The sequence below is a fragment of the Streptopelia decaocto genome (genome assembly GCF_964273445.1).
Source record: "Streptopelia decaocto genome assembly, chromosome: 4".
NCBI classification, from domain to species: domain Eukaryota; kingdom Metazoa; phylum Chordata; class Aves; order Columbiformes; family Columbidae; genus Streptopelia; species Streptopelia decaocto.
This window is the reverse complement of record NC_138658.1, coordinates 5,308,995-5,321,905: the sequence shown is the minus strand read 5'-3', so window position 1 is coordinate 5,321,905 and position 12,911 is coordinate 5,308,995. Positions and strand designations below refer to the sequence as shown.

General features: G+C 36.8%; 1 protein-coding gene across 5 annotated transcripts in view; it reads right to left on the bottom strand.

Annotated features, from left to right (window-relative positions):
* BANK1 (B cell scaffold protein with ankyrin repeats 1) overlaps positions 1 to 12,911 on the bottom strand; it is a 128,361-nt gene that overhangs the window by 79,555 nt on the left and 35,895 nt on the right. For all 5 annotated transcript variants that reach the window (XM_082052092.1, XM_082052091.1, XM_082052095.1 and 2 more), the window contains one exon: positions 6,846 to 6,966. In XM_082052092.1, coding sequence (XP_081908218.1) covers positions 6,846 to 6,966 — 121 coding nt within the window. The remainder of the gene's footprint in view (positions 1 to 6,845; positions 6,967 to 12,911) is intronic.

Below are 12,911 nucleotides of genomic sequence, written 5' to 3'. Positions count from 1 at the left end.
ATTCAAACGGACTGCGACACTTAGTTACTTTGAACATTACAGGAGAGTACATCATTAACAAATTAACTACCTCAGGAGCCATGGAGGATGGTAAAAATCAATAAGGCAGTTTCCCAAGACAAACTTTAAACAAAATACTATTCCTTGCAGTAAGCAGAAAAAAGGGCTGTCTTCAGGTACAAAAACTTGAACAGCAGCACTGGTAGTGAGATCTTTTTAAAAGACACAAGTGAACAAATGTTTTTAACACCAAATAAAGGATATTAAAGCACCTTCACCAAGAACGGGAGACAGAAATAGTTTCATTTGTTTCTTATTTGCAGAATGAGTCTTCAGATAAATCTGACCTGTATGCTTTCATAACCATTTGGGCTACATGAGCTTTGCTATAAAAGCACACAGCCTCAAAATACTGGTTCAAGTTACAGCTATAGCTGAAGAAGCCATTGAGGATGGTGCTATTGCTACATACCAACCTGTCGGTCAGCAAATTAGTGCAACAAAAGCCCATATATATATGCAGATACAATCAGCACCGGTTTTATTCAATAGCAGAGGGATTTTCTTTTTGTACGAGATCCAATGAGATCATAGATTGAAAGGCAATTTCCAAAAAGGTTAATCTTAAACATGCACCAACGCTAGTTTCATTATTACATCTCTGAACAGAAAAGGTACAAGGACTACATTATTTTATTGGGAGTGTATTAAATTTAAAGACTGAACTTAATTATTGAAGTCTTAAATCCAGGATTCAAATCTTGCTTAAGACATAAGCCTACTGACAATCATTATATGTTATTTCATCTTTTCTATCGTTTTATGGCATCCACTTCAAAAGGGAAAGTTCTGTTCACAGAGAAATTCAAATGACTTTTCACAGTATGAATTTCTACCCCTGCTTAAAACAGGCACGACAGACAAGAGTGTCACCAAAAGACCCCAAATTCCATAAGGACAAACAACATAGGTTGCATCAGGATTACAAAATTATTGTGACCTTTCAATTTCATTCAAGAGATCCCTCTGCAACATCTATTGTTACAGAGAAATTTAAATACTACAGTGAAATCCATTTCTATAATAAACATGGCTTTATTAGCTATAAATAAACAAATAACTGACCCTTGCAATGAAAGTCTTTTAGTAGTAAAAAAATGATGGCATAATGGCAATTTTAACAGGAATTGAAAGCTCTGGGAAAACGAAAAAACATCACATACCATTATTGGTCAACTGTTACAAGTACATTAACTTATACCATTATAGGTACTCTTGTATTACAAGTCATACAGAGTAAAATTGGCTGCTTGAAATATTCTGTATTGCTAATTATGTAGTTTGCACTTTCTATGACCAGATATTTAGCCACGAGCCTTCCATGAAATTAAACACAGTTCCTCTTCAATAACGTAACTATGAACACACTCTTCTTCCCAGCAAAGATTTAGCAAAATATAGTATTAACAAAACACTGGATTTTTGCCAGGCCATGCAACATAACACACAGTGTCACTGTTAGCTTGTGGATGTGATCATAAAACACAATATACAGCCCGATTCAAAAGTTGCAAGCCCTTCCCTTCAGACATTACTGAACTTCTTGGTGCTTCTACTCAGCTCAAAATGAGCAGAATCCAAAGACTTATTTTGTCATGCAAAGAAATCTGAACTACACAGGCCTCACACAGTAGAGTGGTTACTTGGACACTTTCTAGAAAAAATGCACATCAGATGAGCACACACATGGCTTCTCGGGCTTCCCATTGTAGGGATGCATTAAGAGCAAAGAGCTGTCTGAAAATAGCAGACTCCAGTCACACAAGTCCTACCACCTGGTGATCACAGAAAACAAAACTTACCCTCATGCTCTCCTCAGCTAATGTCCCTACTCCTAAATGGATAACCCAAAACTCTGACAAGAAACACAGGCTTCTAACTCGTGAGTCCCCTTGGGGAGACTGTTTAAGGAATTCAGACATCGTTGAACCACATCATACTATCCCCAGCACCTTACTCTGGACTTCAGTTGCTTTCTTTTGGGCATGATAATATTTCATTTCCAGCCTAGACTGGGTACTAACAAGGGTGGGATTAGAAGCAGACTTTGTTTTTCCCTTTCCCCTTGAGGAATTAACAGTAGGCATGAGACTGATCCAGTTGTTGCTGCAGAGTTAAAGATTCAGCAACAAACAGTGTAGGAGGATACGGCTTAAAGCCACAACTGCTTTTCATGCATTCCAGTCAGCCATGAACAGTTTCAGACATCAAATTGTACCAGCTAGTCTCACGGATGGTTCATATATATATCACGCAGTGTGGGGGGAGTCACACAAACACTAGAAACTTGTGGGGAAAGCAGGTACACGGCTTTGCTTATTGGTCCTAGGCTTTGAGATTCCAGTTCATTTAACTATCACAATACTTTTGGACCATAAGAGTGTCTTCAGGTTCAAGTAAAACAGATGTGCACCATTTTTCTTTAGTTATGTAGTCCACCAGCTGCGATTAGGAGGCCACCGACTCATCACCTTGTGCCTCCACCCACTAAATGCTTCATAACTACAGCTTTTCCAGGTATCAATATATTGTGCTATATTGACAAAATACAGAAAATAAGGAATAATAATCCACAGGCACTAATTTCTTGCCACCTTCAATTGCTATGGCATCACCACCCTTATTCAGAAAAAGAGGACTCCCACATCTTGTTTCAGTGCTGTGCAGGATCAGTTACCCATTAGAGCAGCCACATGCAAAGGCTTTGAGTGGATCAAACAGATATAATTTGTTCTGCCCGTGAAACAGAAGCTTGGTGCCATCAAGTTGCAGCACAAGGCAAAAAGCTATTGTGAGGACCATCAGACAACAATACTGAGCTCCACCAATTCAAGGCAGGTTTTAACACTCATTTGCAAAGCCTTTCCAGGCAACACAACTGTACTTACAGAAAGTAGGATGTAGCCTTCATGTGTCAAACTTTTCAAGTCTTGCTGATAGAAAACTCTGAACTACTGAACTGCTTGAGGGCACCCTGGTATATTTGCTTTCTTGGTAAATGCTATAGTAGCAGTTAAAATAGCTGCTACTCCTTCAGCAGCCTCAGTAACACTTCCAAGCCTATTCTGCATGTGGCTGTGGTACCAGGAGTCATTCTTTGCCCTGTCTAAGCTAACAACTTTGCCAACCATGCAGTGAGGGGGGAAAAAGATGTTGTTGGACTTGACCTCTCAGAAATTCCTCCTCTGAATATTTAATGTAAAAATATAGTAAGATTAAAGACCTCAAAAGAGACAACTGAAGCCTACTAGTCTTTCTTTTTGCCTTCATTCTGAGAAGAGGCACACCACGGGCTAAATCCCTCCCAAATCACCTGACAAAGGTGAAGTTCTCTCTTTCCAACAGATTCTACAGCAAAAGTCAATGATAACTAAGAGTACCATTGTCAAAATAACCACGTAAGAATAACCCACTGCAAGATCCATTTGCATGTGTGTTTTTAAAATTATAATTGTTCGCTTAATTGCCAATTCACAAAATTCAGTAAGTGCTTAAGACAAATTAGATGTTCTACTGTAAAGAAATTTCCACCATACTGTGTTTAACAGGAGTTTTGTATTATACACAGTAGGAAGATGCTGTAATTATTTGAAAGCACACATGCTTCAGGCAGAAAATACCATTCTTGAACTTACAAGTTCGTCACACTGAATTGGGAAAAAATGCTGGAGCTTTTATCAGCTGTGAAACTGGAATAACTGATACATTTCAGCTAAATATACAGAACTGAACAGAAGTAGTGGTTATTAGAGTAGCTATAATAGAAGTTACCTTTTCCTTTTACTCAGTAGCAGTCATTTAATGAAAATGTTAACAGAGAACAGCTGCCACCTATAGCAACTACACTAAGAACTAGTTAGCTGGTGGTCACATGCAGGAAGGAAAGGTTAAAGTGCCCAAGTGGCAGGTTTTAAGTACACAAAGGTAACTTCTTCAACTTTTAACTAACTTTAAGGCCAGTGCTTGCTTTTAATTAAAGTTTTAGTAGACATACACAAAGTTAAGAGGGAAGTGCTGTTTTGTGTGTTCTGTCCTGTCATAATACCTTCTCTGCAGAGCGTTCTGGAACACTTCAGCTATAAAATAGAGCATAAAAATCTAATATTATGGTATTGTAGCACTGTCTTAGCTTGCAAGAACTTTTCATAAAATTGCAGTAAGCAAACAGAACAGCCTACAGTAATCTTTCTGCAAATCTTGTAAGACATCCTTTTTTATTTCCCAAATTATTGATACAGGACATAACTTTTTTTCCCAGAAATTTAAACAGACACTTAAAAAGACTTCTACAGTGTTAGTACTGATTAAACCAAAGAAATACTTAAAGCCCTATCCATTTCTTCTCTCCCAGTCTACCTTTTCTTCCATTTGTTTCCTAGCAGTTGAAAACCCAGACTTATTTCTTCTCTTATTATAGACGTTTCAGCTTGAAAGAAAGAATTTGAGAAATCAGGATAGGGCTTGTTATATTACTAAGAGTTTTAGGTGACTAAAAGCAGTATTTTTTTTTTTCATAGAGGAAAATGAAACAGGCTTTCCTCAAGTAAATTGCCACCTTTTGGACAGGAATCAACTCCAAGGAGCACACCTACCTTTGGGTAGAAGCATTATTATTAAGCTAGAGCTGTTACACCCAGACTGGAAAGCCAGAAGATTAATTACAGTCCATTAGATGCTGGATGCACAAAAATCCTCACTAGCTTTTGGAGGAAAATTACAGATTCAAAGCTTTATGAACTAAGCATTTGATCCCAAGTCTAATCAGAGGCTCTCTTGAGTTCAATAGGCTTTGAAGCCTTTTGAAGCAAAGGTTTAGTGGGCATGAATCCTATAGAATCATATACAGGTAGTCACTTAGAAGACACAAGTATTTGTATTTGAGTTATTGACATGCCTCTATTTCAACCAAGTATGTCTCAACGTAAAGTGTATGTGTTCGCCCTGGCTTTCTGCCATAAGTTAGCCTATTTTGACCACTGAGGAAAGGCATCACATACAGAATTATGAAATTAGGGCTGAATCATCTGCCTGTTCAGAGATACAAGAATACTTAATCTCGGTGCTATAGAGCTTTTCATCCAATAGCTTCATATCCTTCCAAAGCGTGTTTAATTAGTTTTAGTTCTTTGAAATTTTCTCTTTGGAAGAAAAAAAATGGTGCTTGGAATAAAATGCTATAAAAATGGCTCAACGAGGAGATGTTAAACCTCTATTAGACCTGACATGTCTAATGCCTGATTGGAAAGCATCACAGACACAGGTTTACATACCTTTCTGGCAGAAGCGGGGGTCCTAGGCCTCCTACATTCTGAGTGCTTCAAGCTCTGCCATCATATCTTTCTTTCTTGAAGAATCTAGGCATCTAACTTCATACTTTCTTGTTGCACCATGTATCAAACCAGTTCATTTTAATAAGGTCCCTACTTGGCTCAAGCTCACAACAAGTCAACTTGCTTTTGAACTACAAATGTCTTTTGGGGAGGGACTGCAGGTTGGTAAGCATTATTCTCAATATCTAAAAATGTGCCCCGTTCTAACTGGTTATTAGAGAAACAGAAAAGCTTTCGTTCATCAGAACTAACAATTCACATTAGGAATGAGTGTCTAATGTGTTCTATACACCCCCATTTTGCAGTACAGGAAAATATCAAGGGCGGGTGGGTCACTTAACAGCCTACTTGTTTGCTTCCACTAACCTAGACTCATATTTAAACTCATTTTCAGATAACAATTGGAATAATGTTTATCTAGTACAGAGGGGCAAACTTAATAATCAAAGAAACCTTATGAAAAGGAAAGGAAGTACAATTATGACAATTATGACCACAGTTAGAGCAACCTCCTATGAGAAGTGTCATGTTGTATCTGAATGTAGTGAGCTTATTTTGTCTCTAAACTGTAGCCCAGGTACACAAAACAGGAGTCAGCCAACAACTCAAATACTTCTTTCTTAAGTATTTCAGAAGGGAAACACATTTTCTTGGCTTTTATTTTTCCACAAAAGTTTCTTAGAAAAGCTGAGGTCTAACACACATGTAGAATAACACTGTAATGATGCTTTCAAAACACAAACTAAATAATCATACTCTTGGTTTACTGCAGACCAACCTGAATCCTTAATCAGTGGTTAATGAACTCAACCAGGACCCTCCATTTGGTAGTAACAGTAGCATCTGTTGATAAATTATTGAGTTGTGCATATACTGTGCCTATTTCAGAGATAAATCCTACTTTAACTCAATAGGATGTCTTTAAAAACAAAACAAAAACCACTTTTGGCCAGGAGTAATGGAAACTGTATAAGTGCATATGTGCTAAAATGAATGGAGAAGTTTCATGCTGTTCTAAGTTCAAAAGCCATCCATTCTCTCCATATAGAGAAACCTTTCTGATTTTCTTTTTATGTCACCAAATTTTGAGAAAATGAAGTCGAAGTTGTATTGCAGAAGAACAACTAGTAAAAAATATATCATGTACCAGCATCTCCTCATGCCTTTTATTGCTCATTTTCACCATAAGCATAAATTTGCTCGGCTGTAAAGCTGTCAATTTGCAGTTGATCCAAAGCTGATCAAACATCCAGACAAGTATAAATACATAGTACCGAGTCACGAAGCAATGATTTACAGAATTATTTCCCCCATTTTTCCTGTTTATGTTTTGTTTATTGTGGATTCCTGCATTTCACTAGTGGCTTTAAATATTTAAAGATTGTCTTGTTAACACTTATAAGTAATAACCATAGCATCAGTAATAAAAATCAATGCATACAAGAAGTGACTCACTAGCTTGTTGATGGTGCTCTTCTTCACTTTGGAATGGACTGAATTGGTAAGTAGATATTTTGCTTTTCAATAGCAAAGTCAGAACATTGTCCAGCTTCTCTACAGAAGAAAATTTAAAAGCCTGTTGAAAAGAAAAAAGAAAATAGTGCATTTGTTACATATGTATTTTTTAACTTTATCCTCAGAGTGCTGGTGAATCAAATTATTTAAAACAGTATTATTACAAACTCACTCTTGATAAGAGCAGCATAGCTTCTGAAAGCTACAGAAGTGATATTCTAATGCAGAAGGATCATTATAACACGATGGAATTGAAGAGAAACAGGTATTATGAAGTTCAGGCATGAAAAAACTTCTAGACGAAGGGTAAGAACAAAGTATTTGTATTTATTTGCTCTCAATTTAACTATAACAATGCAGTGTAATAAGCAAGAACTGTTCTGACAGATGTGAGGTGCCAATAAATCCACGTCTTACTATGGCAGTAATTCAGGATGAGTTTACAGTAGCTTTCTGTTACCCAAACCCTTCACAGTAAGATTGCGTACTTTGCTAGGTAGGAAACGGCTTCAGTTCCATCAGCCAAAGCCTAATATTGATGACAGGCCAAGAAACTGATAGCAATCAGATTACTATTTTAAATACACAGTTTTTAGACAAGGGAAATCCTTATTGACTGCCACGAAATGGGTTTTTTTTGTTTACCTCTTTCTGCATGGAAGGCCAAGATCTATCGCTAATGACTGTCAAGGTAGCCATAATTAATTGTTTCTTTGCTTGGTGAGACAAGAGAAGCTCGAGCACAGAGACTTGAAGAGTAAGGATATTTTACACCAAGCTGCTCTGCTCAGAGGGCAGCAGCCCTGTGTTCATTTTGCCTTCCCACAGCTGAACTGTTTCTAGCTAAGACAATTGTGGGATCACTAACAGGGAACATCTGCAGACACATAAAGCACATACAATTAAAACGGAACTCTGTGACTGCCACAGTGAGGAGAAAGGGACAGAGGGGGGGTCTGCTGATGTAACATGAAGTTTAATTCCCCAGGCTGTTGGAAATGAATAACAAAATAAGTGTGACGTGATCAGAAGATGTTAAATACACAAGGCAGGATACAATTTTCACCTGAGTCTTACAGGAATGACCCAGAATTTGAAGACAAATTAGTGCACTTAAGGAACTACCAATTATAAAATGAGATTTTTTATTTTTCCCATAGTTAACAGTATTTATTATGATACATTAAAACCGTAATATTTAGTAACTTGTAACCTATTTATTTCCATGATTCACCCTTTCTGTACCTGTCACATTCTATTTGTTACTCAATAATTGACTACTTAATTTAGTCCACAATAACCAAAACAACAAGCATTGAAAAAAATATTTCTAGAAAAAAGGAATCTTTAAGGCTTGTTCTAAATACCAGACTTACAGTTTGAATTGAGAAAGGATACGCAAAACCTCCCAAATATCTATTAAAGAAACCTCTATTAACGTGAACAACCACATCAGATTTAAAAATAATTAGAGAAATAATATTAAATTTCAGTTAGGAAACCACACTATTCTCTCTTTCTTGAAGTCTTCTTAGATATGGTATCATCACTGGTACTACATTAACAGAGTCCAATCTAGCGCAGGACAAAAATAACAACATGGGAACTAGCTCGGATGAGCATATATGTGGAAATTGTGCCATGAAGAAAGAAGCTCAAAACCTCTGGTATTCACTAAAGCAACTGTGTAGCAGAAATTCTACTGTATAGAAAATAAACATATAGGTGGGCTTCTACACAAATTAAATCTGAAGTAACATTTTAAATTTCCATTTAAAATGGCAGGGATACCCCCTACGCATCCTGCTACCTATCTAGCCTTCTCTGTTAAAAATAACATGAAAACAAGACAAACACAAACAAAAAAAAAACACAAAAACCACCCTAACACCACCTGCCCTGAAATGCCTGAAGAGTGATTGTAGAGAGAATTCATTTCAGACTGCCTTGGATATCAAAGCCAAATAAAACCCCGCAGCCTCTTTTCAGCAAGCACTCAAGGTAATCTTGCCTATAAAGCTCCTCTGGTTTTTAATGTGGGCCGAGGGAGGAACCCTTTCTTCTCCCTTTTACTCAGGCAGAAATCTGGGGGAGAAGTACCTTAAAGAACATAGAGCTCTTACTTTACACTCAGACAACCAAACTTAAATGGGAGAAAACAATGTTTAACAGTCTGAGATGGAGCAAGGTATTGAAATGAGAAGAGCACACAACTTCAACAACTTGCAGCAAAATTTTCAAGGCCATAAACAATTGCTCAGCTTAACCACATCAAGCTAGCTAATTTTTACAAGCTTCTGAGACAGAAGTTAGACTGTCTGATCTCCCAATGGGAACAGATTAAATTAAAGCTAAATTTCTTATGCTTTATCAGGCCTGCCTTCTGACAACAAGCCTATCCATTTCTATAATTTCCAAGCCAGGCACAATATACTTGTTATACAGAGTTATTGGTGCAATTTGGTTCAAGGTTTCCACCTCATTTTTTTTTTTTTCCTCTTATTCCACGGATCTAAAATCTTAAGTCTCAAGCAATGATTTAACATTACTAAACTAACATTACTCATTAACTAAACCATAACAAGTAGTTTTATTCTGCTACTTTACAAAGACACAGTAGGAAAACTTAGTTATTTTAAAAAAGTCTATGCTACTGTCTTTTATCTCACATACAGGAGATAGCAGAAATAACAGTGAAACAGAAATAGCAATAGGACCACTCTGCAGCTCCATACCAACATAAACGTCACCTCCCCCAAGAAGGAATTAAGTTTAGAGACTTTTCCTTTACTGCCCATTCGTGCTCCAGAGCATTCCCAGACGCCAAGTATGCTTCATTTACATGTTTTGATTTACCCTACATAAACTTCTACAGGCCCGTGAAGTCTTCCCAAGAAATCCCATCAACGCTACGCACCTAAAGTTCATGCTGAGTCTTCACCAAAGCCAAGAGAAGTAGAACTGTATTTAAAGACACTGCAAAGGAACACTGGAGCAGTCAGCTTGAGAAAGCCCACACTGCATCTGAATAAAGATTTAAAGCACAACAGAAATGAAGTAAAAGCACTCCTTTCTCCCTCTGTCCTTGCAGGTAAGTTGTTCTTTCTAGAAGCCACTTAGAATTAAGCCAGTGAGTTTGTCAGCAGTTCTTGCCATGCTCTCCAAAGCACAGCCAGCTGCTCTCTGCTCCACCCTTCAATGTTGGTCCTTCTGCAAGTGCTCATAGCTGCCCTAGAGCTCAGCAGCAGCAGGTTATCCTCACTCAGCACCACCTGCCTGGGTGTAAGCAATATCTCCATGCCCCCACCCACTTTTCAGAGCAACAGGACACAGCTGTGAACAACAGCGAAGGCCCAAGCCCCAACCATCACACCCTGGCTTCCAAAAACATCCTCGAAAATGGAAAAGACCAAGTGCATATTTTGCTACTTTTGTGAATGTGATGACCATTTAATAACGGCTAAAAAAGCCCCCCAAATGTGTGCCAATAAAATGCAAGATACACAGCCAGTAAATTAACATGTTTCTCACTGGCCTTAGCAGTACTAACAAGGTTACATTTACATAAACATGAATTTCTTTGGTAGCTCTTATGTATCAGACACTACTTTATATGCACTTCAATATCTAGATTACTTCTGCCAAAGAGAATGGGCTAGGCTTAAAAATCACTTAGGCATTTCTGACAATGTTAGTGAGTGACAGAATATGGAGAGATTTCATCCTTAGAGGAAAAGAAAGAAACATTTAAAAATAACAGCTGCCGAAGTTTATTTGCCTTTTTCTTTTTCAATACGTACTGTAACTGGAATCCTGTTTGGTGACTATGATAAAACCATCCTTTAAGATACCAAGTTTCTCAGAATCATAAGAGTATTATTTAACCAAAGTTCATCCTGAAGATTTCCTGAATCTTTCGAGATATTCTAAGTCACTCAAACTAACATGAACCTATCAATTTCTGTAAGAAGGATATGACCTTAGTTTCATCTTTTTTTTTTAATTCCTAAGAAGTCTGTACCAGGAAACCCCAGCACTAAATAATTAAATCAACAGCCACATTCAGTAGAAAGTCTGAGAGAAAACTCAATACAGCGTGTAATCCCACAGAATGTTGAAATGAGAAGTTCATGAAAAGTAAAAGACAAAATATGAATGTTCAATTAGGAATTTTAAGAACTTTTAAGAACTTAAAATCAGTCTGTACAGTGGCTTACTGTAAGAACACAAATTCCCTAAGAGCTACTGCAATGCAGTTCGTTCAGCATTATGATTCATTTTTGAGGCTACCCCTTCCTACTTTGCTGCAAATTTTCTTTTTTCTCTTGAAATCTATGCAAGAAAACATCTTACATTTTTAAAATCTATTTATTTCCTTACTTTTAAAATATTTATTTGGTTGTTTAAAATGTCTTGCTAAAGTTGGTAAATATTTTTTACATTCAGACAAATCTGGAACATAGAAAATGACAATCTATCAGATGTGGCATGATTTGTAAAAATCTTTCATCTACAATAATCTTTAATTCCTCTCTCAAAACAGGAATTCAGAAGTGCAGCAGTACTATACTTTGTTGGTCTCCCACTTAGATAAGCTGACCATTGGTAAAAGGAATGGATAGCTGTAAGCCTATTTGTTGGGTTGTGTTTATCTGTTTGGCTTTACTGGGGCAGAAAATGGAGAAGGGGACAATAACCTCAATGATGATACCATCATTAGTATGGCTGGAAAGGTTGACAACACAATATACAATACAATGAGAGCATTTACCAAAGCATTGTGTCTTTGGTGTGCATTACTGCAGCAATATGCTTTCATCACAGGATTTTAATAAGGAGATACTTCTCAGCTTGCTAGCACTTGTCAAAATCTGGAACTTTTCTTTGAACCACAGAATGATATTGCTTTGATCAATAACTGCTGTAAGCTTTTCTATTTTATTTTAATTTTGTTTTCCATTGTGTTTGATTGTTACTTTGCATAGATAAACCACTGTTGCCCCAGGATACTTTTACAAATAAGCTGCTGGTCTCAAAGGTTTTAATTATCCTGGTTAAATAAAAGTTACTACTCCTCCTGCTACTTGATGGGAATTCTAATAGTATCAAGTCGGTTTTGTTTTTCCTTGTGTGAACATATTTTTAAAGGTAAGTTAAATCATGTTCTGTAAATTGCATCTTTACAATGTATCTTATTGCCATTAAATCAGGTTTGCATGAGAGCTTAAAGTATTAAAAAAGTTTGTGGAAACAGCTTAGCTACCTATGGAGTTAATGCACCTCACTGTGGCTCAGCAGGTACCATTAAATATGATGATAAATCTTCCAGTGTGTATGTACACTTGCAAAAGAATTACCATTAGTCTACTTCCCCACAGAGCAGCCATGATATTGTGTGCATTGTAAAACTTATCCAATTATAACAATTTTCTCAGCATTAATTTTTCACTTGCCATAATAAAATTAAGAGCAAGCAACAGTGTCTCCTCATTTAAACTCTTGCTTATTATTCAGATGATTAAAAGTGAGCAAATTCTTAAACATACCTGATAGTCATAACCAAAATATTAGCCATGCTGCTTAAATGAAGGGTCAAATTCCTGAATAACACACATAATTCTCCAGAGGAAATACCAGGTGTGTTGTTGGTAACTACGTTACTATGTTAATTAGAATTTTTTTAATCATTATGACACACTTCTTATGCATCAAATTTTAACATGAAACCTGTTAGAAGCTTACTTCCATGTCCTTCAGAATACAGGTTAAAGAATCACGGATACTATGGAGATTTTAAGAACGCACTCATGCTTAAGAGTTGCACTATTTTTCTTGTGCAACAGCCTGTTTTCCTAGAACAGAAGTGACTTCTACTTGGAAGGAATCTACCCCCATGCTTAATAGAACACTAATAATGCAATATATCATTTTTTATTAATCCTTTCGTTATGAGTGTAATGCCTTAGCTGGTAGATATGGTAGATTTGTCACAGGAAATTGAGACTG